Here is a 24,297-nt window from a genome sequence, read left to right as displayed (position 1 = left end):
TAATTACGTTTTACGTTCCATCTATCATTCTCTACAACAACCTCCGCCATTCCAAGTATATCTGTATACAGACCAACATACGATACGTGCACAATATAATTGTCTGAAAACGATAAGCATTTTGGTGTCTTTTTTTGTGATTTAAATCCCAGCCTAATTCCAACATCATAATCCTGATACCTTCCTCAGTCATATAAGGCAGGCGTTTCATAGTGGCACTTCCCAGTGCTAACTAGCAGACAGGTGACAGTTTCCATCCTTCTCTGGAAGGGTCTCATTTTCAGGTATTTCAGTATACAAACATAAAATGTACGTGCATTCTTCTGAATTGGATCTCAGCCTTGCTCTAAACACATATCTCCATCATCCTGGTGCCTTCCTTGGGGGGTATAAGAGGGAGGCCTGTCATGGCTCACCCATCAGCCTGATTATCTCTCTGTTCGTGAGGTGTTCTCTCACCTTGTCTGCGTTGTCTGCGGCCAGCAGGTTAGTGGCCAGCGTCTGCAGCTTGTGCTGGGCCATGTTTTGAGGGCGGCCAGGCTGCGGCGTGTCATGGCCTGCTTCAGGTTCACCGCCGGGTGGTTGAGCGCGTCCACCGTAGCCGGCGCCAGCTCGTCACACGCGTTCAGGATCTCCACGGCCGTGATGCCCATCACACAGCGGTCCAGCGCACCTGAGAACACACACACACACACACACACACACACACACACACACACACACACACACACACACACACACACACACACTCAGTGTCAAACTTCAGATCATGTATTCTTCTCTTGATTAATATCAAGTGTCACTACTACTACATATGATGAGCTTGCCTTAACTGTACAGGGCCTAAATCATTTTCAGCTAATACGAATTCGGGGTGCAACAAATAATCGTCATAGTCGACTAAAATCCGACTTAGTTGCCAACGAATTTAATTGTCAATTAGTTTGTGACGTCATTGCGTGTGTTTTTTTCGTGCTGACTCAGAATGCGCAGACATGTAAGATACCTCACATCACTGGAGGGAACAATAGCGACGGCAACACCCTTATGATCAAACACCTTAAAAGTGTGGCAGCATTTCCCTCTTTGCCATGAACGTTTGTGAACTGCAACATTGCAAAGCTGTCCTTTGTCTGGCACATCAGTTATGATGAACCATCTGAAGAGGAGGCACATTAACTCTCTGGATGATGAAGACTCGTCATGTTAAGTTAGTTAGCATAGCTTCTCAGCTAACGTTAATGTTAATTAAATTAAAAACATTTTCTATTTTGAAATAAATGAATGAAGTGTTAATGATGTTAAACATACAGTGGAGCTAATAACCCTGTTCACATTCTATGTGCCCTAACTTTACAATGTTAAACAGGTTAACTTAAACCAGAGCCCATCTACTTTTCAGAAATTCTTTATTGTTAGTTAAAAAAAACAATAACCTCAAGTTATATTTAAACGCTGATAGATAAATAACAGCCATTGAGTAATTGTGCAATTCATAACCCGAATTCTCAATTATTCGCTTTAATAATCGATAGATCAAAATCGTCGTTAGTTTCAGCCTTAATATAGATCATATGGACAGATTTGACAAAGACAGATTAATAGCATCTGAAGAAGCATTTGCCATTAGTGGGACAGCCTATCAGATTGGGTGTTCTTGGCTGTGGACTAAAGACACTCATGGCTCCATTGGATGTCACTCTGTGCCTTCCTCATTCTATCCATCCTTTCATTCAGATAATGAGCTAAATCCTCTCCTCTCCTTTCTTTATCTTCTCTATCCCCCTCTCTGTTTCTCTCCCTCTCTCTTTTACCCTCTCCTCTGCAGAGCAAAGGACCGCAAACGCATCATTTTCTGTGATGTGTGAAGATATCGGGATTGCGCTCAATATTACCTACTGAGAGACTGTCTAAAGGGGGTCCTGATTCTGTGGTCCCATCAATGCCCTCCTAGCTTTACACACACACATCCACCCACACACGCACACACACACACACGCATACACACATCTGCCACAGCATGTGATGGAGGTACTCCTGCTCTGCTTGGCCATTAAGCGCCAGACGATTCAGCGCACACACCTCTCTTCATTTCACACTCAGCTACCCTGCAATCTTTTTTCATTGCGTGTTCTCATTGTAGCCTTCACTCTAATTCAGCTTCTTTTCTTCTCTCCTTCTAGCCTGTCTCTCTGTCTCTTTCAGTTTCTCTCTGCCTTCTCCTATCCCTCTGCACATCTCCAGCCAACACTCCTCCTCTCTCTCTCTCTCTCTCTCTCTCTCTCTCTTTCTCTCTCTCTCTCAATACAATAGCAGTGCAATGCCGGTAAAAGGTGCAGTCCTCGATTCTGGTGAAATAATGATATGTGAGCTCAACAGCCAATCAAATTATACCCCTACCCTCCAAGCTCCTGAAGCAACATGTGCATTGGCTGGAATAGAGCAGTTTGTTCAGACAGCTCGAGGAACGTGAGAAGCATTTTGCTTAATCGGACAAAAAGTCAAATTGATTCTAATCAAGGACTGCCCCCTCATACCGCACTGATCTCTGAATCTCTGGATCCGTGTCATTTCTCCCATCCCTGCTCCAATGCCACTGCTTTGCCCCCAACAGCACCTTAGATCATCATCATCATCATCATCATCTCCCCTCACTTACCCACCATGTCCCCCGCAGCAACTACAGGACCAGCCATCTGTTCATCCCAACACACCTGACAGAGAGAGCGAGATGGTGGAAGGCCTTTGGGCAACAGGCCCTCTTAATACAACACACAGAGCATGTTGGATCTCTCCTCTCCCCTGATATGACTGATGGCTTTCATGGCGATAGCACCTCTGCAGATAGTGCAGGCCTCTCTCTCGGACGGCCAGAGAGGGCTGCTGCCTCACGGCCCCTCGGCCCAGCCCCCACAGGGAAATCAGCCTGGTATCATGCTTTTCCATCAACAGCAGCACTAAGAGGCTAAAAGAGGGAGAGTGTTTCTGTGTGTGTGTGTGTGTGTGTGTGTGTGTGTTCCCCATGGTCCAAAACGCACCCAGATAATGTGTCTATAAACAGAGAGCTTCAGAGCAGCTCTCTCCTTCTCTTCAGCCCAGCAGGGCATTGAGCAATGCCTCAGGGACACTTACAAACCATGCGCACACACACACGCACAGACACACGCACACAGACACACACACACACGCACACACACACACACACACACACACACGCACACAAAAATGGACTTTGTGTGTGTGTGTAGACGAGTGTGTGTGTGAATGTGAGCGTGCGCATGTGTGTGTGTGTTCGTCCTACTCAGCACAACATTCATAACCAGCTTTAAGAGGCTGTGTAAACACACTAATGTGGTGCCTGATGCCGTCCGAGCCACAGGCCAGTCTTTGGGAGAGGGTAGTGTGTGTGTGTGTGTGTGTGTGTGTGGGGGGGGGGGCAGAGGGGTGGCTTGGTAAGTGCTCCCTTTCCTGCCCCCAGACAGACGGCAGTAGAGGGGGTCTCTCATGCGATTAAAATTTCACTCATGTCTTAAGAGCGGGTGTGTTCCCCCCACACAGACACACACTCCTTCTCTCTATCCCTCTCTCTCTCTCTCTCTCTCTCTCTATCTCCCTCTCTCTTTGCTAAACGGATGGCAAACGCCCAGCATCTATTATTAATCCGCCGTGAGGCTGCAGGGAGAAGGGGATCATAGCTAAATGACAGGATCGTAAACAGGATGAAAAACAAGGATAGCGCTGCCATCGCAGTTTTAGCCCCAGCGCACAAAGAGGAGGAGTGGTGGCGGCGATAGTGGTGTGGGGTGGTGAGAGGCAGTGAGGTGTGGTGTGGTGTGGGGTGGGGTGGTGTGGGGTGGTGAGGGGCGGTGTGGGGGGTTAATGTCTAATGGCACGGTTGCTTCCTCTTCCCCTTTTCAGAGAGCACTGTGGCACTCCACTTCAGAGGCAGTAATGGCCACAGTTTACTGCTCCCTAGCGCGTACACACACACACACACACACACACACCATGCACATACATACACATACACACAAACACATATAAACATGGACACTTAACAAGAGTCTGTGATTCACACCTACACACACACGCAGCAGCAAACACAAACATACAGCAGAATTAACCTAGTCTGAGAACAAAACACTGACACAAACGTAATGGCCAACAAACATTGGAGAGTTAAATCCAAATGGCCTCCTAAACGCCAACTATCAAACCAACTATCTACCAACTAACTACAAATTATCCAAATAAGATGACATGATGAGCACTAAAAGTTACAAGTTGAACACCGGTCATTAACAGCATTAACAACTTAATCTAGAAACTGCTTCAAGAGCCAGAACTAAGAGCCTTAAAAGGACCACGCAGGTGGTTACCAAGACAACCACCCCACCCAGTACTCACCCCATCCATTACTGTGGTTACCAAGACAACCACCCCATCCATTACTGTGCTTACCAAGACAACCACCCCACCCAGTACTCACCCCATCCATTACTGTGGTTACCAAGACAACCACCCCACCCAGTACTCACCCCATCCATTACTGTGGCTCCCTAAATCCTTCACTCTAATCCAGGTGACCAATATCTCAGCAACTGCCAATTCTGAGCTACTGGGCATGACTTCTATTCTAAGGGTTACTAAAGCAATGCACGCACACACACACACACACACACACACACACACACACACACACACCAGGGTCCCCATCCATCTTCATTAACAACATTTCAAAATTTTGACATGACTGTTCAAGGACCTTTAAAAAAATACCATCACCTTTCCCAACCTACAAATATGCAACATTCCAAGACTTTTCCAGGATTTCGATGACTGTGGGATCCCCCCCCCACACACACACACACACACACACACACAGAGAAGAGACTGGACTGGTGGACAGCTCTATTCCTCGGCTGGACGGTCACATTGCCTCTATGCCTCCCTCTCCCCAGCCCCCCCCCCTCACCTGTGTCCATCTGCCAGACGTAGACGGAGCCGTCGGAGCAGCCCACCACCAGGTAGTCGTCGCAGGGCCTCCACTTGATGACCTGGATGGGGAAGAGGTGGCGCGAGGCCAGCATGATGCACTTGCGCTCCCGCAGGCTCAGCAGGCCCACGGAGTGATCACTGGCCACCGAGCACACGCAGTGGGACACCCGGGTCTGGAGACGAGAGGAGAGAGGAGAGAGAGAGAGTGAGCAAGAGGGAAATAAAAAACGACAGGACCAAAATGATAACAAGACATTTCATTCCATTGAACATTCATTCTGGAACTCTGCGGTGGAGAGCTGTAGGTTCAGAGAGGAATCACGCCATCACACTTCTGCCCAAATAACCAAGCAGACTAGTTAAACATGCCATCACACTTCTGTCCAAATAACCAAGCAGACTAGTTAAACATGCCATCACACTTCTGCCCAAATAACCAAGCAGACTAGTTAAACATGCCATCACACTTCTGTCCAAATAACCAAGCAGACTAGTTAAACATGCCATCACACTTCTGTCCAAATAACCAAGCAGACTAGTTCACTCCCTTCTTTCCACCTGCAAAAAAAAAAAAAGAATAGTGGGGGACTTTGTCAAGCTGGACTTGCCCCTCTTGTTCCAATGCCAAACATGAGCTAATGGATCTGGGTTATACTAATGAGAGGGACTGGGTTATACTAATGAGAGACTGGGTTATACTAATGAGAGGGACTGGGTTATACTAATGAGGGGGACTGGGTTATACTAATGAGAGGGACTGGGTTATACTAATGAGAGGGACTGGGTTATACTAATGAGAGGGACTGGGTTATACTAATGAGAGACTGGGTTATACTAATGAGAGGGACTAGGGTTATACTAATGAGGGACTGGGTTATACTAATGAGAGGGACTGGGTTATACTAATGAGGGACTGGGTTATACTAATGGAGCTGGGTTATACTAATGAGAGACTGGGTTATACTAATGAGAGGGACTGGGTTATACTAATGAGAGGGACTGGGTTATACTAATGAGAGGGACTGGGTTATACTAATGAGGGACTGGGTTATACTAATGGAGCTGGGTTATACTAATGAGAGACTGGGTTATACTAATGAGAGGGACTGGGTTATACTAATGAGGGACTGGGTTATACTAATGAGAGGGACTAGGGTTATACTAATGAGGGACTGGGTTATACTAATGAGAGACTGGGTTATACTAATGAGAGGGACTGGGTTATACTAATGAGAGGGACTGGGTTATACTAATGAGGGACTGGGTTATACTAATGAGAGGGACTGGGTTATACTAATGAGGGACTGGGTTATACTAATGAGAGGGACTGGGTTATACTAATGAGGGACTGGGTTATACTAATGAGAGGGACTAGGGTTATACTAATGAGGGACTGGGTTATACTAATGAGGGACTGGGTTATACTAATGAGGGACTGGGTTATACTAATGAGGGACTGGGTTATACTAATGGAGCTGGGTTATACTAATGAGAGACTGGGTTATACTAATGAGAGGGACTGGGTTATACTAATGAGGGACTGGGTTATACTAATGAGAGGGACTGGGTTATACTAATGAGGGACTGGGTTATACTAATGAGAGGGACTGGAGGAGCGTGGCCATTCGAAGAGCACAATGGCCCTGACTGGAGCATGAATACCAATCAAAAGCCGAGCACAATGACAGCGTGGCTCAGCGTCGTATTCATCATGGCACACACAAAGGAGCTCGTGACACCATGCGTTTGGCATTACTGCCTGGAAGGTCAAAGAAGCTGGCATTATTAGCCGCTGAAGGTCAAGACTGGCAGTCTAGCCACGAATGAATGACAAAGGAGCAGAGGTGCACAGCCAATCGCCACGGTGACGGCAATAACATTTCACTCTTGGCATGGTTTGCCTTGCCGGCCAGATCCCGAGGATGCGTCACGTAACACAAGACTGTTTTTCCATGTTTTAATGGCCTTTAATGAGTTATGTGTGGAGGGAGCTGTGTGCTTGCTGAAGGGATGTGGTGGCAGGTGAGTGTTTTACTCATCCTCTCCTCTCTCTCTTTCCATCTTTGTCTCTTCCTCCCTCTTTCTCTCTCTGTGGGGAGGCGAACAATTGGAGGCTGATGAGGGCCTTGCCGGAGCTAAGTACAGTAAATCATCCACTGCAGATGCACTCACATATCCTCACACACACACACAGCTGCTCTATGGAGGTCCTCCAGACATAAAAGAAACAGCTTGTCAAACTAAATTTAAACATGGGCGCGCGCACACACACACACACACACACACACACACACACACACACACACACACACACACACACACACACACACACACACACACACACACACACACACACACACACACACACACACACACACGCACGCACAGAAGAAAGCAAACACAAATATGCTCAGTAGCTGCAGTACTGGTTCACACTGCATCCAGCAAAAGAAAGACTGAACATATTTAAAAAATAAACTGAGCCACTGAGATCAGGAGGTGCGTGCGAGTGTGTGTGCGTGTGTGCGAGTGTGTGTGCGAGTGTGTGTGCGAGTGTGTGTGCGAGTGTGAGTGTGAGTGCAGACGGTGTGTAGGGGCTGGCTGGCTGGCATAGTAAAAACACTGAAGTTCAGCACCAGCCCGTGTTGTTCAGTGTCAGTGCAGTGCCGTGCCGCGGGCAGCTTTAGCTGTGAGAGTGTCCTGGGCGACAGCAGACGGAGGGGGGGAGTGTTGAAGGGCGTCAGGGCCGCAGCCACGCATCGCTCCTTCATCACTGTCACCACACACACACACACACACACACAGACACAGACACCACCACAGAGCAATCAGGTGTGGCAGCCAGACTCAGCACACAGCACCCAACACACAACACTCTTCCCGGGACAGGGCACACAGGCACACAGGCGCACACACACACACACACACACACACACACACTACAAAGCTACATCAAGGCAAAAACAAATGCACTGATCAATAGAATAAAATAAAGCGCCTAAGTACAAGTCAGTGAGCTCCAACCAAGTGCCGACAGAAACAAACTAATGACTCGGTTCCACAGCCTCTGCTGCCAGGCTACTGTCAGCTGGCTGGCAGCGGGGCTTGTTGACGCGGGCTTGTTGACGCGGGCTTGTTGACGCGGGCTTGTTGACGCGGGCTTGTTGACGCGGGCTTGTTGACGCACGCGGGCGCGTGCGTGCGTGCGTGCGTGCGTGCGTGCGTGCGTGCGTGCGTGTGTGTGTGTGTGTGACACTCTGCTGGGGTACAGCTGGATTCTGCCGGCGCATACTGACACACATGTGTGGTCTGTGCTCAAGACAAACAAAAGGCCTAAAACTCACCCTCTCAAAAGTCATCTCGCACATTTACCGTGTGAGGAGTGTATTCAACGAAAATGTATTCAACCTCCACAACCTCATTAGGTCAGGATGCGGTCAGCCAAGGAAGAAGACCCCAGTGGTCTGACAAGCCAGCTCAGGTACAGTGGTGCACAGATGGAGGTTATAGATCCATCCGCCACACACACACACACACACACACACACACACACACACACACACACACACACACACACACAATCACTCCTCCGCTCCCACATATCAATTAAAAGCCCCCGGCCCCTTAAGCATGCTTATCGACGGGCCATAAAGCTGAAGCATAACAGGAGCTGCTCCATTAGGCCCCTGGGTGATGCAGCCAGGCTTATTTACAGCGAGGCGCGCTCCGCGTGGATCAACCCTGTCAATCAGACGCTGACAGCTCCGAGAGGGGGGAGGGGGGAGGACCAGGACGGACAGGGGAGGCAGGGAAGACAGGAAACAAGAGAGGGAAGAGAGGAGGCAGGAGGTAAGGGGGAGAGGGGCAGGTGTCACCTAAATGAGCCCAGAAAAAGACCCAAGGAGACACAAGCCAGCCTCATCCAAGACACGATAAGGTACTCAACAGAGCACAGTAATGCTGTATTGGGCTGTAATGTTGGAAAATACAAGAACACTTTGACATCATCGACTCTGAAGACTCCAAATCAGCCTATATATGATACAACTACACTTCATAATCATCAGCAGCCTGCTTATCTCTGCCTTCTGATTGTGTATGGCCTGCCGAGTGCCCCAGTAACCAAACCCTTCCACAGAGACAAGCTGACCTGGCGAGGCATGGAGGGGGTGGAGCATCAGGAGACGGAGAGAATGCGCGTGGGGGGGGGGGGGGGGGGGGGGTGTCTGACTCACGCTGCAGTTCTCCGGCGGCACCAGCAGCTGGGTGATCTCTCCTCCGTGGACACAGAAGATGTGCTTCATCTCGCCAGTGAAGATGTCCCACACGATGACGGAGAAGTCCACGCCTCCGGACACCAGGGAACGCTGGTCGTACCGCGCAGACACCTGGTTTGGGTACAGCAGACACGTCACCTTGTCCCGATGGCCCCGAAGGGTGCGGTGGGGGGGCCAGCCTGTTAGATACACACAAACAAACAAATAAACAAACAAACAAACAAACAAACAGGCATCAAAATACACAAGTCAGGTGCTGCCAAATGAGAAATACATTTTGAGATTACATGCATTAAGCATATGGGTTCATGTTTTCAAAAGACAATTACTGGCAGCACTTATCGGTAGCAAAATTGATTCAACAGATTTCATTGTGTGAAATACATTTCAATAATCTATAATGTCTACCAACGTCCATATGTATTTAAGTATCAAGTATAATGTATTGTAATAATGTTTTAATGTGTATGTGATTTACAGTGTGTGTGTCCGCACGTAGTGTTTTGTGTGTTATGTGTGTGTGTGTGTGTGTGTGTATACAGGCCCCAGTCACCTCTGCGTAGCATGTGCTCTCCCTGCAGTAGCTGAACGATGGCGGTCTGGGTGGCAGGCACCAGGATGATGCTGCCGTCCTCTCGGCCACACACCAGCCGGCCCTGCCCCGGAATGTAGACGCTGGCCGTCACCTTGATGGGCTCCTCGGAGCCTGGCACCACACTCAGCTGGTCGATGATGCCCGCCGAACAGGGCATGAGCTTGTCGAAGGCACCCTGCAAGCTGATGGAGGAGGTGACCTGCAGCTCTGTGAGAAGGAAGAGACAGGGCGCATTATTAAAACACACAAATACACACAGAGAAGCACTTTCTGTGGAACATTCATCTATTTAATTATGTATTTTTTAACCAATGCTGTTTCTTTGAACGCATGTTGAACAAAGTCATTCCACAAAAGGGGCTAATTGTGGAATGTGACACTTAAATTCACCATCAGGCTGACAGTGATGGCTGAAGGCTCTTACTGTACTGTACAGTACACAATTTCACCAGCAGAGGGTGATAATGAGGCTGTGTTACAACAAAAGTATTCCCCTCATCTCAACAATCTATCTGTTTAAATATGAATGAATGCAGGGCACAGCCATGCCATATTGACTTTGAGGGAATAGTTGTGGGATGTATGTAGAATTCTACGGGGTGTTGATACATGGTGTCTGCGTGTACATGTGGCTGTGCCTGCGCATGTGTGCACCTGCTGCAGAGGAGAGGGGCTGTAGAGGAGAGGTCTCCGGGATGCTCCAGAGGGAGAGGCAGCCGGCGGAGTCGCCCTGCACCAGCAGCTTGTGGAAGGGCTCGCGCCGGCCGTAGAAGAAGCGCGTCACCGGAGGGCATATGAGCAGCTGCAGGACGCCAGGAGAGCAGACAAAAGCACATTAAACACGTTCAGGGGGCAGGAGTCTGGCCATTGGGACAAGGGCTGGGGTCCACACCATCCCCTCCCCACTTCACCTCCACCAGGGGGCCAGTGGCAGGGTGGGGAAGGGACGTTTAGGTATATGGCCCTGAGAATCAGGGTGACTTCTATTCAACTTCAAATCTATTCTACTAGTCTGAGCTACAGTAGACCCCAACCCTTGACTCAGGTTCACCAGCTACAAAACAGAAAACAAAACAAACAAACAGGAAACTGAACACATTCAAAACACACACACACACACACGCACACGCACACGCACACGCACACGCACACAGGAAGCTTTTAAAGTCAAAAACCACACAGCAAACCTCTGCAAGATTCAGGGTGGCTGAAAGTGACCGGAGAGAGAGAGTTCCAGCAGGAATGGGGTCGGTAGGGACAAGGAAGAATGGTGGCAATGAAAGCAAGGCAGCGGACGCCTACAGCTACGTCAGTCGTCCACCATCACAAGACAGTCTACCATCTTGTCTACATCAGTCTACCGCCACAAGACAGTCTACCATCTCGTCTACATCAGTCTACCGCCACAAGACAGTCTACCATCTCGTCTACATCAGTCTACCGCCACAAGACAGTCTACCATCTCGTCTACATCAGTCTACCGCCACAAGACAGTCTACCATCTCGTCTACATCAGTCTACCGTCACAAGAACCGTCTCATCTTTGTCAGTCTACCGCCACAAGACAGTCTCGTCTACTACCTAAGTGTGTCAGGGTCAGTCTACCGTCACAAGAACCGTCTCATCTTTGTCAGTCTACCGTCACAAGAGTCTCGTCTACGTCAGTCTACTGTCACAAAACAGTTTTGTCTACGTCACAAGACAGTCTCGTCTACTAACTAGGTGTGGGACAGGGTCAGTCTACCGTCACAAGAAAGTCTACGTCAGTCTACCTAGGTGTGGGACAAGGGCACTAATGCGTGCAGTCTACTGTCACAAGACAGTCTCGTCTACTACCTAGGTGTGGGACAAGGGCACTAATGCGTGCAGTCTACCGTCACAAGACAGTCTCGTCTACTAACTAGGTGTGGGACAAGGGCACTGAAGCGTGCTAGTAGTGGGGTGACCACAGTTAGGGAGTCATACGGAGCTGAGGAAGAGGAGAATAGGGCAAAGAGGAAGATGAACTGCAGCTCATGCAGTTTGCATACATGGCCCCTCGCTCCATTAGTTAAGACGTCAGAAGTCTCACCACACAAGTCTCACCACACTCCCTGAATGAGAACACTAGCAGGCACACACAGATGGTCTCACCACACAAGGCACCACATAACCCTCCCTGAGTGAGAACACTAGCAGGCACACACAGATGGTCTCACCACACAAGGCACCACATAACCCTCCCTGAGTGAGAACACTAGCAGGCACACACAGATGGTCTCACCACACAGGGCACCACATAACCCTCCCTGAGTGAGAACACTAGCAGGCACACACAGATGGACGGGGGGCGGCATGAGGTCGTCCATCTGTGAAGAGGTACGAGTGGAGACAGTGATGTGGCCTGGGGAAACGCTGCTACTCTGCATCTGATCTTCTGCAAGCTTTTGAATTATAGCCTTACAGTCCTGACTTCACCTGAAATCTCACTTTTCTGTGTGCTCATGTGCATCCGTGCATATGCCTATGCATTTTTGACTTTGCAGAATGACCCAACTCTTCATCAAGGGATGTCTACGGCTAGGTTATGTAAGTGAAGTTGAACATCAGTAAAAGTCCTTACTTTCATTACAAATCTTGACTGGCATCTCAGATTTTAGCATATATATGTCCATGTATGGTTTATGAAAGGGCTGAGTTTGGCTGACATTTCGAGAGCGCCCTGATGATGTTGCTACCCAACTCAATGCAGTGAGCGTCCTGATGATGTTGCTACCCAACTCAATGCAGTGAGTCAGAGTGCCCTGATGATGTTGCTACCCAACTCAATGCAGTGAGTCAGAGTGCCCTGATGATGTTGCTACCCAACTCAATACAGTGAGTGTCCTGATGATGTTGCTACCCAACTCAATGCAGTGAGTCAGAGTGCCCTGATGATGTTGCTACCCAACTCAATGCAGTGAGTCAGAGTGCCCTGATGATGTTGCTACCCAACTCAATACAGTGAGTGTCCTGATGATGTTGCTACCCAACTCAATGCAGTGAGTCAGAGTGCCCTGATGATGTTGCTACCCAACTCAATGCAGTGAGTCAGAGTGCCCTGATGATGTTGCTACCCAACTCAATACAGTGAGTGTCCTGATGATGTTGCTACCCAACTCAATACAGTGAGTGTCCTGATGATGTTGCTACCCAACTCAATGCAGTGAGTGCCGGCTGGGAGAGTGAGGGCCAGACAACAGGGAGAATCCTGGATGCATTCCTGATGGGCCAACGTGTCACTGCAAAGTACCGCCATAGAGCTTTTGTCTCCCAGTTCTACCGCCATAGAGCTTTTGTCTCCCAGTTCTACCACCATAGAGCTTTTGTCTCCCAGTTCTACCACCTCCAACCAAGTGTGTTAGGACCACAAGCACAGGTCTCGGATGACATGAGCAGGGTGCTTCATTATGGATCGCACCTCTTCACATACATGTAGTCTCTTCACATACATGTAGTCTCTTCACATACATGTAGCCTTAGAGGAAAAAGTTGCATTTCACTTTACTAGTTTTGACAACCTGGCAACCATAATTTAATCATTAAAGAACTTCAACTTCATTAACCTACGACACAATGTAAACTATTCTGATTAAGAAGCCAGGAAAAGGTTGCCAGGAAAATGTTACCTACAAAAGTTAGCGAAACAGCAGCATTCTGCCCTATCTAGACTAGACTAGACGCAAGTGTGACAAATCAGCAATGAAATAGCAATGAACTTTACAAACCCTCTCTAAGAGGCATGAAGTGGCATCAACATATGAATGGAACTCCACAATACAGAGTCCACAATGTTACAACTAACAATCACACACACACCACCCTTTAAAAGCTAAAGGGGCTTACAGGTTAAGCAGTTGAGGGAGGTTCTCTGAAGTAACCATAGTTCAGTTTTGTTTTTAAAGAGTGGGAGAGGTGCAAGAAACCACTCAGTTTTGTTTTTAAAGAGTGGAAGAGGTGCAAGAAACCACTCAGACACTGGCCAACAGTTTCCACACTTCTTCCTCCTGGTTCAATTCATTTCTTCTTTTAAAATAATCATCAAATGAAAGGAAACAGTACTATGCATTGCCCTGCTCAATGCAACAGGCTTTAAACCTAACCCAATGGTGCTAGCTCAACTCCTGTCCTCTACGTACTGTTGACACTGGGCATCTATGGAGAAGCAGCCTGGGGACTTTGCATGCATCTTCACCAGGTGAAGACTTATGAGGGCAGAGGAGTTGGATGACTTGACTTTTTAGTGGGGAGGAGCATGAGTCCAAGTGAACCAGAGTGAGTGAGTGAGTGGAGGGAAACTGGCCTTGGGACAGCAACGTAGGGGCAGACACACGGCCGCAAGCCTCTCTCCTGGCATCCAATCAGATTCACCGCTCTGCACATGGGGACCAATTGCCTGTTTACTGAACTGAATTTGGATCCACAATATGTTGCACTGGGTATATACAAATTCTTCCTTTTTCCTATAAACAATTTTCTGAATTCATTAAAGAATTTAGCATTAAAGAGATTCATATCAGTTCAGGTTAGGTGGTATTTCACTGGCCTGGTCACTGTGTTATATAAGAGTAGGTGAAACACAGGTGGACGGCTGTGTCAGGCGTTCTTTAGGGGCTGGAGCGTGTGAATGGGTGAGAGGATGCTGCAGGGCCTCTGAGGCTTGGGGAGCTCCCCCTGCTGGCTGCGCCGCGTGCCGCGCCTCTGTCCTGCTGTGGGCTGGGCTTACTGGTGCCTCTAGAGGCCGCTGGAGGAACAGCAGCTGAGGGGTGTACAGCGCTGGGTCGACCGCCACGTCGGGGAGACACACCACAAGCTCCCCCTCACACCCCTCCTCTACCTGGGGACGCAGGCGTCCACGCGGGGGTGACGGGGGGATGGGGGGGGGACACGGACAAGGTAAACAAAAATAAAACACCACAGAAGAGGTACACACAGCAAATTAACACACATGTACACAAAGCCTACACACTACACAAGGTGAAATAACATACAAGACATACAGTAGCAAAACAGGACTAAAACACAAAAACACAGAAAACATAAGCCACTGTGGGAGACCTGCAGAACTGACAGGCTCACACAGATCTGAGCAAAATAGCAGCAGTAACAGAGGATCAATTGTACTTTGTGGTTAAGTTGCTAGTTAGTAAAACTGCAGAAAAATGATTAAATTAAGGAAATGAATTGATGGGGCCTTAAACATACATATTGTCATTGGAACATTTAAACACGATCAAGATGTTGTGAGGTCAGTGTTCAGAGCATTGGGAAGGGGGAGTGGAGGAGGAGCTGTGGGTCAGTTAGGAGGAGGGGAGGGGGAGAGGAGAGGAGAAGTGAAGAGAGGGACGGAGAAAGGAGAGGAGGAGGGACCTGTTTGTCAGCGCGATCTGCGATGCTGTAGACCAGAGGAGGAATGGAGCCCTCTGTTGTCTTTCCTATGTCACTGCGGAAATGCTCACTGGCAGGCAGGCAGCTGGAAAAAAAACAACAAACACACACACAACCACACACACATAAACATAAACAAAAATACCCATACAGAAAAATGGGACACCCACAATATGCATCCACACAAAGAGAAGGTAAACATACAGGTACACATTTATACAGAAAAAGAATCCCAAACATGCATCCAAACATAGACATGAAGAGAAGGAAAGGAAGAAAAAGGCAACACAGACAGAAAAAGCCATCACACACACAGAGTGATTTACACACACACAGGTAGGAGCATTCATACAGACCAGACAGGACACACACATAGAGACAGGAGACACACGGATACACACATAGACACAGGAGATACACACAAAGAGACAGGAGACACAAATAGAGAGAGGAGACACACACACACACACACACACACACAGATACAAACATAAAGAGGGGGGAGGTTACGTTTTCAGACAGTAAAAGTACAAAAACATTCAAGCTGTATATACCCAAAGTATTAAAAAACAAAGTACTCATTTTCAGAAAGTTTGAGGTAAAGCATCACCTCTATAGCAGCTCTCTCACTCACACACACACACACACACACACACACACACACACACACACACACACCCCTACCTGGCGGGCAGCTTATAGATGTAGCTGCATCCGTCCTCTGTCCAGATGATGACTTTATCAGCGGCGATGAAGTCTCCTCCGGTCCAGGCCTGGTCATTCTCACTGGGCACGGAGCAGAGCAGGGAGAAGTCCCCCGCATCCAACACCTGACACACACACGTCAAACTCGTCAGCATCCACCAGAACACACACCTGATACAAGTCAAACAAGTCAGCATCCCACAGAACACACACCTGACACACAAGTCAAACAAGTCAGCATCCCACAGAACACACACACCTGACACACTCTTACACAGACATACATCAGAGGACTACCAAGTTGGCATCTAATATATATATTAGTGCTGGGCAAGTTAACGCGGTATTATCGTGTTAACGCATCAATTATTTAACGCAGACAATTATTTTATCGCGCATTAACGCAGGTTTTATTATTTATTTTATTATTGTAAAAGTCTGTTGCTGACTGCTGCGGAACCGGAAAAGAAAAGAATAGACATATATACATAGACGCCCCATTGACTGCTTCAGAACGTTGCTGCGACGTGACAACTCGCCGCCATCTTGGGGAGGTGAAGACTGGACTGTAAACAAACGAAAGTGAACGGTGGTGCTGCAGTGTTTCTGGATAAAAAGCACTATAGCGTTTACATTTCTCAACCGATTTCATTGAGTCTTTTGTATTTTCAAGGGTTTATGATCTTTTATTTAACTGCTACTATATAAAAATGCTGATGTTAAGTGTTTGCACAACAAATGTTATGGCACTTTAGTTCATATGGCAGTACATTTAAAATAACAGTGTCGAGTTCTAGGAATTGACAAACTGCACTGAAAGTGTTTTCTGGTTTCTCACTCTAACAGGGACATTTGGTACTGAACATAGGCTCTGTGTATTACCGAACACTTGTGCACTTCGAGCACTGACTTTCACACTGACAGAACCAGCAGAATTCAGGGCACTGAAAGTACCAGGATGGCGCACTGCAAACGGTAAAAAAATGCAGTGTAAAACGATGGACACTACTCGCCCTAAGCGGGCGCCATCTTGGCTACGTAGCGGAAGAGGAGGAGCCCTTTGGGCAGCTTTTCAGTTTGGAAAGTTGGCTGACTGACGCCTCGCAAATCACTTCAACCATTATTGCTGGTTACAATAACTGTCTTATTTGATAGTACAGTGTCTATTTCTCGGTAACTTTAAAAAAATCTAAGCGAGAAAACGCCAAAAAGATGTACATTTACATACAAAACACGGCCGTCAGATGAGTTTTGGTCCGCCATCTTTGTTTAAAATTTCCAGTTGGCCGGAGGAAGTTGGCGCACTGATTTATGGGTAAAAGGCTTGCATATTTTCGTCAGTCTGAACGCACATTTTCGTCATGTCAGTGCACTGTATTGCAGTGTACTTTGTAAAGTGTTCGGTAATAGACAGAGTCATAGACTGGTTATGCTGCTCCCTGATGAAAGTAAAATGTTTCTGCTGTTACCTCAGAAATTGCCTGTTTTAATGATATGATTGTGGCTCAAGATTTTGTGGCCATTTTTTTTCTTTTTCATAACAAACAGGATAACATTAATGCCCTGGCAGTGGCAATGAGCTTTAATTTCGTATTTGCTTTGATAACTTGATTGTTTAAGTTGAGATTTACACTGAATCTTTTATTTAACTGCAACTGTATTAAAATGCTGATGTTAAAAGTGTTTGCACAACAAATGTTATGGCACTTTCGTTCAAATGGCAGAACATTTAAAATAAAAGTGCGCTATACACTACTTTTGAATTCATTATTGGATTTTGCGTATACAAATGCGATTAATCGTGATTAATCAGGGAAATCATGCGACTAATCGCGAAAAAAACTTTTGATCGTTGCCCAGCCCTAATATATATATATTAGTGCTGTCAAACGATTAAAATATTTAATCGCGATTAATCGCATTTATGTCATAGTTAACTCAAAATTAATCGCGATTAATCGCAAATTTGTATCTATTCTAAATGTCCCTTCGTTTATACATTTTTTCCATCATTTCATTTTTATTTTAATGCCCTTATCAACATGGAAAAGTTGATTGGCTTGCTTTATGCAAATGTTTTATTTCATTGAAAACCAATATTGCCAAACAGGGCGGTACAAAATAAAATTATAAAGTGCACATTTCAGGTAAACAAGGAGTCTTTGCTGGGAACATAGCAGTCAGGCCTCTTATTTCAGAAACTCAGGCTCAGGTTCAGGCTCACCCTCCAGTACTTGGAGCAGACCACCAGCAGGGAGAGCTGGGTGAAGGTGCAGAAGGAGATGCTCTGGCAGCTCTGGCAGTAGATGGGCTTGGACTCCTCCTCAAACACTGGGTCCTGATCCTGCACAGCACACAGCCAGGGACAGAGACAGACACAGACACAGCCAGGGACAGAGACAGACACAGAGACAGTCAGGACAAAACCCAACGCAGGTGTTGGGGCCAGATGAGGACGTTAGGTGAGGGGAGGAGAATCACGCTGCCATACCTGCATTCTGCTCACATCGGAAGTTATGATCCACACCTTCAGAATGCCAGTGACTGACACAGCGACTACAGTGTCCTCTGGAAGAAGAAACAACAAGAGGATAAGAAAGGACAAGAAGAAACAGGCAGGCAGGCAGGCAGGCAGGCAGACAGACAGACAGACAGACAGACAGACAGACAGACGAGGCAACAATAAAAGAGACACATGTGAACAGATATACAGTGGAGAAAATAAATCTGTAAAAAAGACCAGCAGTCTGCTGCTCAGAAATATAAGAGACCCGAAACCGTTCAACTGATCAGAATAATGTATACCTCAGTATCATGTATCGTATAACAGACCTTAGAATATATATGAATATATATATTCTGCAATATATATATATATATTTTAAACATCAAAATCTAACAGGCACTTTTTGCATAACAGATTGGGGAATTGAGGTATGTCCAAATGACACGGGAGAGCGTGAGCTGCTGTGCAGTGCAGTGACCCGTCTCAGCCGTCCCTACGAGATCTGTGCATAAGGGGCTTATCCCATCTGGCCTAGCGGCCGGGGGGGTGTGGGGGTGTGGGGGGGGGCCGCAGCTGCTGGAGCTGACCTTGTGTGCGGTGCGAGCGGATGATGCTCATGGAGCTAATCCAGTCGGGAGAGATCTTGGACACCAGGGAGTAGAGCACCTCCAGACTGGTGGCATCCACTACCAGGATCTCAGGGTAGTGGCCGTGGCAGAGGAGACGGCCCTCGCGCTGGGTGCCGATGGTGAACTGGTAGAACTGGAGAGGGAGAGGGAGAGGGAGAGAGAGAGAGAGAGAGAGAGAGAGAGAGAGAGAGAGAGGGAGAGAGAGAGAGAGAGAGAGAGAGATTTTGAATGCACTAAATGACTGACTTTCTCCAAGCTAGTTTAACAGTGCACATTCTGAAACCAAAACGAAGATCTCAAAGACAAAGTACTTTAATCTCATAACATTTCTGCATATTCCTATTTTACTGTAACAAGCGTCACATAGGGGAGTGGGATAAGTGGTCACATAGGTGTGTTGTCACACTGGTCATTTCTCCAAAATTAGGGGCACAATCTCAAAACTGAGTGACCTTTTTTACCTTTGGTCAAGGTCACCTGAAACTGAGCTTCCAAAGTAAAACTATGGCACACCACATTTCATGCGATACATTTGTTTTCACTTTTCTATAATTAGAAGTGTTAGTAGCGTGCGCTTTGAAGCTTTTACTATAGTCTTGCCTTGAGATTTAGCCTTAATTAGTTCATTAGTGAGTTTATGGCAAGTTGTCACAGTGTCCAGGGGGGGTGTTGTCATATGTGTTGTGTTGACTATCCAGGGGGTTTCTCCCCTGATCTGAAGATGCGGGGTACATCACTAGGCCAGCAGACATTTACTGTGGTTCAAGCACAGAAGTGCAGCATTTAAAACCCCTCCTATGTGGACAGAGAAAGAAAAGGCCAGTGCAGAGAGGGAAGGAAGACAAACAAACAACTCATCATCAGATGAGCACAAGTGTGTCTGCCTTGTCTGTGTGGAACTATTCTGAAGCAGCCAGCCAAAGGGGACTGTGTGAGACGCAGCAAACGGCCCCTGCTGTGTGTAGGCTACCTCAGGAAAGGTCATTTATGTTTTAACAGAATTGTGACTTTGAAGTGTGCTGGCAGGCCAAAGGGCATTGACTTAGATTCAGTCTGTCATCATTATGTTTACTGATGGGCATGATTATCTGGCATCATTTTTTAGAAATGATTGGTTACTTTTATGGTTTACTTAAGGTGTTGAGCTCAATTTCAGATAGAAAATAGAAATAAATATACGTTCACAATTATTGACGTGTTCTTATTTGATTAGTAATCCAATGTGACCACTTACCCACTTATGGTGCACACTCTCAAGTTAATGCATAATCATTTTCTACTGAAATATTGACAATAAAAAGAATACGATTTTGATGTATAGTTTGCAGTCATTGTGAGAAAAACTGACAAGTGTGACAACATGCCCCTCTCTCCCCTACTTTAAACTCAAAAGAAGATCAGTGAATCAGGTCCACTGGTTTTCTAATTGTTCTATTCAAGCATTGACTCCTACCTGGATGCCAGTGTGAGCGCAGGCCAGCTTGGTGAACTCAATGCAGCGGCCATCATTGACGTCCCACAGGCACATCTCACTGCACAGAAAGGGGGGAGGATGAGAGTGCACCTTTAAAATCTCAGTCACTTGCTCTGCCTCTCTTTCTCACTCACACTCTCTCGCAGTCTCACAAACACACAGCTCTGCAGCAATGATCCATCACACACACACACACACACACACACACACACACACACACACACACACACACACACACACACACACACACACACACACACACACACACACACACACACACACACACACACACACACACACACACACACACACACACACACACACACACACACAGACTACGCTCACCCACTCTCTGAAGCGCTGACTAGGTACTGCTTGTCGCTGCCAACATTGGCTTTGGACAAACAGGTGATGGAAGCAGTGTGTCCAAACAGAAGGGCCCGTGGACTTATCTAGAAGAGAAAAGCATACAGAAAGAGAGAGAAACAGGGAAGAGACGAATGAAAAACACAGTTTAGGGTTCATAGTTACCACTGTAACACCCAACAACACCATAAAATGACATCATAATAGAAAGCACAGAGTGTTGCATTATGGGTGGCTGAGCTTCACCTCCAGCTCGGGCGTCATGTCCCAGATGCAGATCTGTCCATCATGGCAGCCTGTGATGATGGTGGCGAAGTCGTCCATCACCAGCAGACTGGAGATGCAGTGTGTGGGTGCGCGGCGGCCCCACAGCACTATGGGTAAAACCAGGCTGTTTCCCGACATGTTCTCTTGTGAACTAGAAGAGTGAGAAGAAGAAAGAAAAGAACATTACAACTCAACAATGCCTAATTTCATCTTTATGCTTAGGCAACCTGGTGATTTATCCCTCCGTCATAAGTACTGAGACGACATGAAATGTCACTTTCTGGGTCTAGTGGCACTTTCAACAGATTTACACTTTACAGACAACTAGAGCCAGAACTTTAAAAATGAGGGTAACGAAGGAAACAAAAAATATATTATATATATATATATATTATGATATATTAGCAAGAAAAAAGTAAGAGAATCCTATGGGCCACCTGATGCTCAGAATTGTCATTAGAGCTTCGGACACTTTCAATACAGCGTTAATGGTGGAATGAGAATTGCCTAATTAAAGCCCTTTACTTATCGATGACTCCCACTTGTGCCTTTACTGGCCAGTGACACACATATCCAAGCTCTATCGGAAAATGGACTTGTCATTTGGAAGAGGAAGAACTGTTGAGCTATGGTACAACTAGTTCAGATCAATCGCCACACAGCTACCAGAACAATCTATTCTAATGCCCTCCAAAAAGTGTTCAATAGCATGGACTAACACTCCTGCCAATACTGGGGATTAGGCCTGGGTATTGGCACAAACGCCCCGATTTGATTCTATTCTGAATCACAAACTAACGATTCGATTCTGATTCAATATCGATAGGAATGAGATATGAAATACTATATAGCAGCTTTCCATATTTAGAGAGATGTTTAAAAAGATCCAAAGTAGGGTGACCAGATCCCACTAAAACCATAAAAAGGCCAAAGACGTGTACCATATAGGTATTATTTGAGGCATAGATGGGTATAAGATGCTTAAACAGTGAAATAATTGCTGTAAGAGGTTTTCCTCTAAGTTTTCACAGTTTGCAGTTAAGCTGAAGGAGATAGCAACCTCTAATGGGGAGGACTGGTAATAATTAGAAACTCTTAACAGTTAGGCTACGTTTAACCATTGCGGAAATTAACCTAGAAAACCTAAAAGTTCAGGCGGATATTAAAGAAGCAATGAATCGATGGAACGATATTTTTTCCCACACCCCTGCAGCATTAATGACTTTGGTATAAAGAACTAGAACCATTAGCCCATCCAAGCTTAGGTACCCATGTGGAAATTCATGTGTGTTGGATGCAATGCTCCTGATCTACAATGAAGCCAAATGAAGTCTAGGACCACAGAATATGTCATGAACAGACATTGACAGAAGAGTCACGAGGCACTGAAGCCTGCACTTCAGCATAGAAGCCTCCTCATCTGTTCACAAAACAGAGGGTCAGTGATTCTATACGCTAAATAACAAACAACATAGCCCCATAAACATGTAAACATCTTAGCAAACAACGCAGGACCTAAGCCCAGAGGCAAAATGCTTTTGCCAGAAAATCTTTGCTTCTAGCCCACACAAAAATCTACTACAAACTCACAACCCACCACTAAACACATTCAAATGGATAATCACCCAACACAGAGGTGCATTATATAATAACCGATGCCAATTGATTACAGAGTTGTTGAAAAACTGGTGCATTAGTCCTATTGAGCTGTTTCCAGGGGCAATATTCCAATAAAATCAGAAAGAATAACTCGACAGCTTGGTACATGGAATCCAACAATCTCTCTGAGAAATCTACCATATGGCCTAGATTCTGATACAAAAATATAGCCTACAAGTGTAGCTTGGAAGTCTTGAGAAAGAATACAGAAATGTTTTAAATAATCTATTCACATGACCAACAATGTTCTTTAAATAGTAGGATACACAAAGAAAATCCATGTGCCAAATTATGGCATCTTTACATGTACGCTAACACGACTATTCAACAAGTCAACAGAAAAGCCTACAAAAACATCAGGATAGTTGGAAGAGAAACGACAGAGGATCGGAACGGGCATTTTTGGAACCACACATACTCACAATGAGCATCTATCAACAGAAGAGGAAACTTTATCATGACTCACATCCAGCATGACTGACTTCTCCTAAATAAACACTGAAAACATTCTAAATGACCAAATAGCAAAACTGTACATTCCTTTTGCTCCTCGTTTTGTAAGAAGAGGAAACAGCATCATGACGCTTACCCTTGATGTAATCATAAGACTTCCATATCCTACCTGACTGCCTTGTGCCTTTTCACAGGAAACTGCAACCTGCGAAACATCGCCTTTATCTTCACAATGCGTACCAGCTTCATGGCAACAACGGTTTACACACCAAATCCAAGATAATAAGAGTGAGTGAAAAGAAGGTTCAACGCTCAGACTCCCACACAGCCGATTACTATGGCAGTTGCACATACACTGCCAACAAGCAAAGTGGCAGACCCATCTATTGAACATATTTTCAGGAAGATCAATCAACGTGCTCCTACAGGCAGGGTACAAACGGGGGCACGAGCGTCCGAATAATATAGGGTTACCCTGTGATGGTTGAATCTGTGAATGGCTACTCACCTCAGTTATGTTCTTCTGTGGATGACTATGGATGTCTCAGACAATAAGGTGGCATACAGCCAGATACGTCTTAGTAAAGACCAGTCATGATGACTTCTGAGCTTCTGTGTTTCAATAGTTGCAAACAATCCAACCCAGATTAAGTTAAGAAAAAAAACAGGGCTTACACACAAACAGTGTAGATGTATGCAAACAAGCGTAGGGTGGGTAGACAATGACAATCATGTGAATGCATTATAGAGCTGAGAGAGCAGCAGTGACAACCATCAATATGTTAATTATAATAAATAGATAAAGACAGAGGGTCCAAAACCTACCCTCCATGCAATCACTCATTAAAGACTGGGTTCAATGTGCACGACCAACGGTTGACTACTTAAATGGCTCAGGTCCCACTTGTCCATAGCCCACGTCCTAATCGTTGTAACAGTCTCTCTTGGCTAGCTATCAAGAT

The 24,297-nt window shown here is 46.3% G+C and overlaps 1 protein-coding gene across 1 annotated transcript in view; it reads right to left on the bottom strand.

Moving 5' to 3' along the window:
- The window catches only part of LOC105893845 (WD repeat-containing protein 7), a 130,225-nt gene extending 106,400 nt beyond the window's left edge, over positions 1–23,825 (bottom strand). Inside the window, exons 1-15 of the mRNA XM_031577876.2 lie at positions 23,505–23,825; positions 21,203–21,374; positions 20,936–21,042; positions 20,570–20,648; positions 19,075–19,249; positions 18,473–18,549; positions 18,206–18,325; positions 15,961–16,106; positions 15,259–15,361; positions 14,615–14,818; positions 10,525–10,672; positions 9,829–10,077; positions 9,234–9,454; positions 4,976–5,171; positions 460–673 (exon numbers count right to left, since the gene is read on the bottom strand). Of these exons, the coding sequence (XP_031433736.1) occupies positions 460–673; positions 4,976–5,171; positions 9,234–9,454; positions 9,829–10,077; positions 10,525–10,672; positions 14,615–14,818; positions 15,259–15,361; positions 15,961–16,106; positions 18,206–18,325; positions 18,473–18,549; positions 19,075–19,249; positions 20,570–20,648; positions 20,936–21,042; positions 21,203–21,374; positions 23,505–23,584 (2,291 nt within the window). The 5' untranslated portion in view covers positions 23,585–23,825. The remainder of the gene's footprint in view (positions 1–459; positions 674–4,975; positions 5,172–9,233; positions 9,455–9,828; positions 10,078–10,524; positions 10,673–14,614; positions 14,819–15,258; positions 15,362–15,960; positions 16,107–18,205; positions 18,326–18,472; positions 18,550–19,074; positions 19,250–20,569; positions 20,649–20,935; positions 21,043–21,202; positions 21,375–23,504) is intronic.
- Between the last annotated feature and the right edge of the window lie 472 nt (positions 23,826–24,297).

The sequence above is a fragment of the Clupea harengus genome, chromosome 12 (assembly GCF_900700415.2).
Source record: "Clupea harengus chromosome 12, Ch_v2.0.2, whole genome shotgun sequence".
In the NCBI taxonomy this organism is placed as follows: Eukaryota; Metazoa; Chordata; class Actinopteri; order Clupeiformes; family Clupeidae; genus Clupea; species Clupea harengus.
Note: the sequence above shows the minus strand (reverse complement) of the source record. Positions and strands in the feature narration are given on the sequence as shown.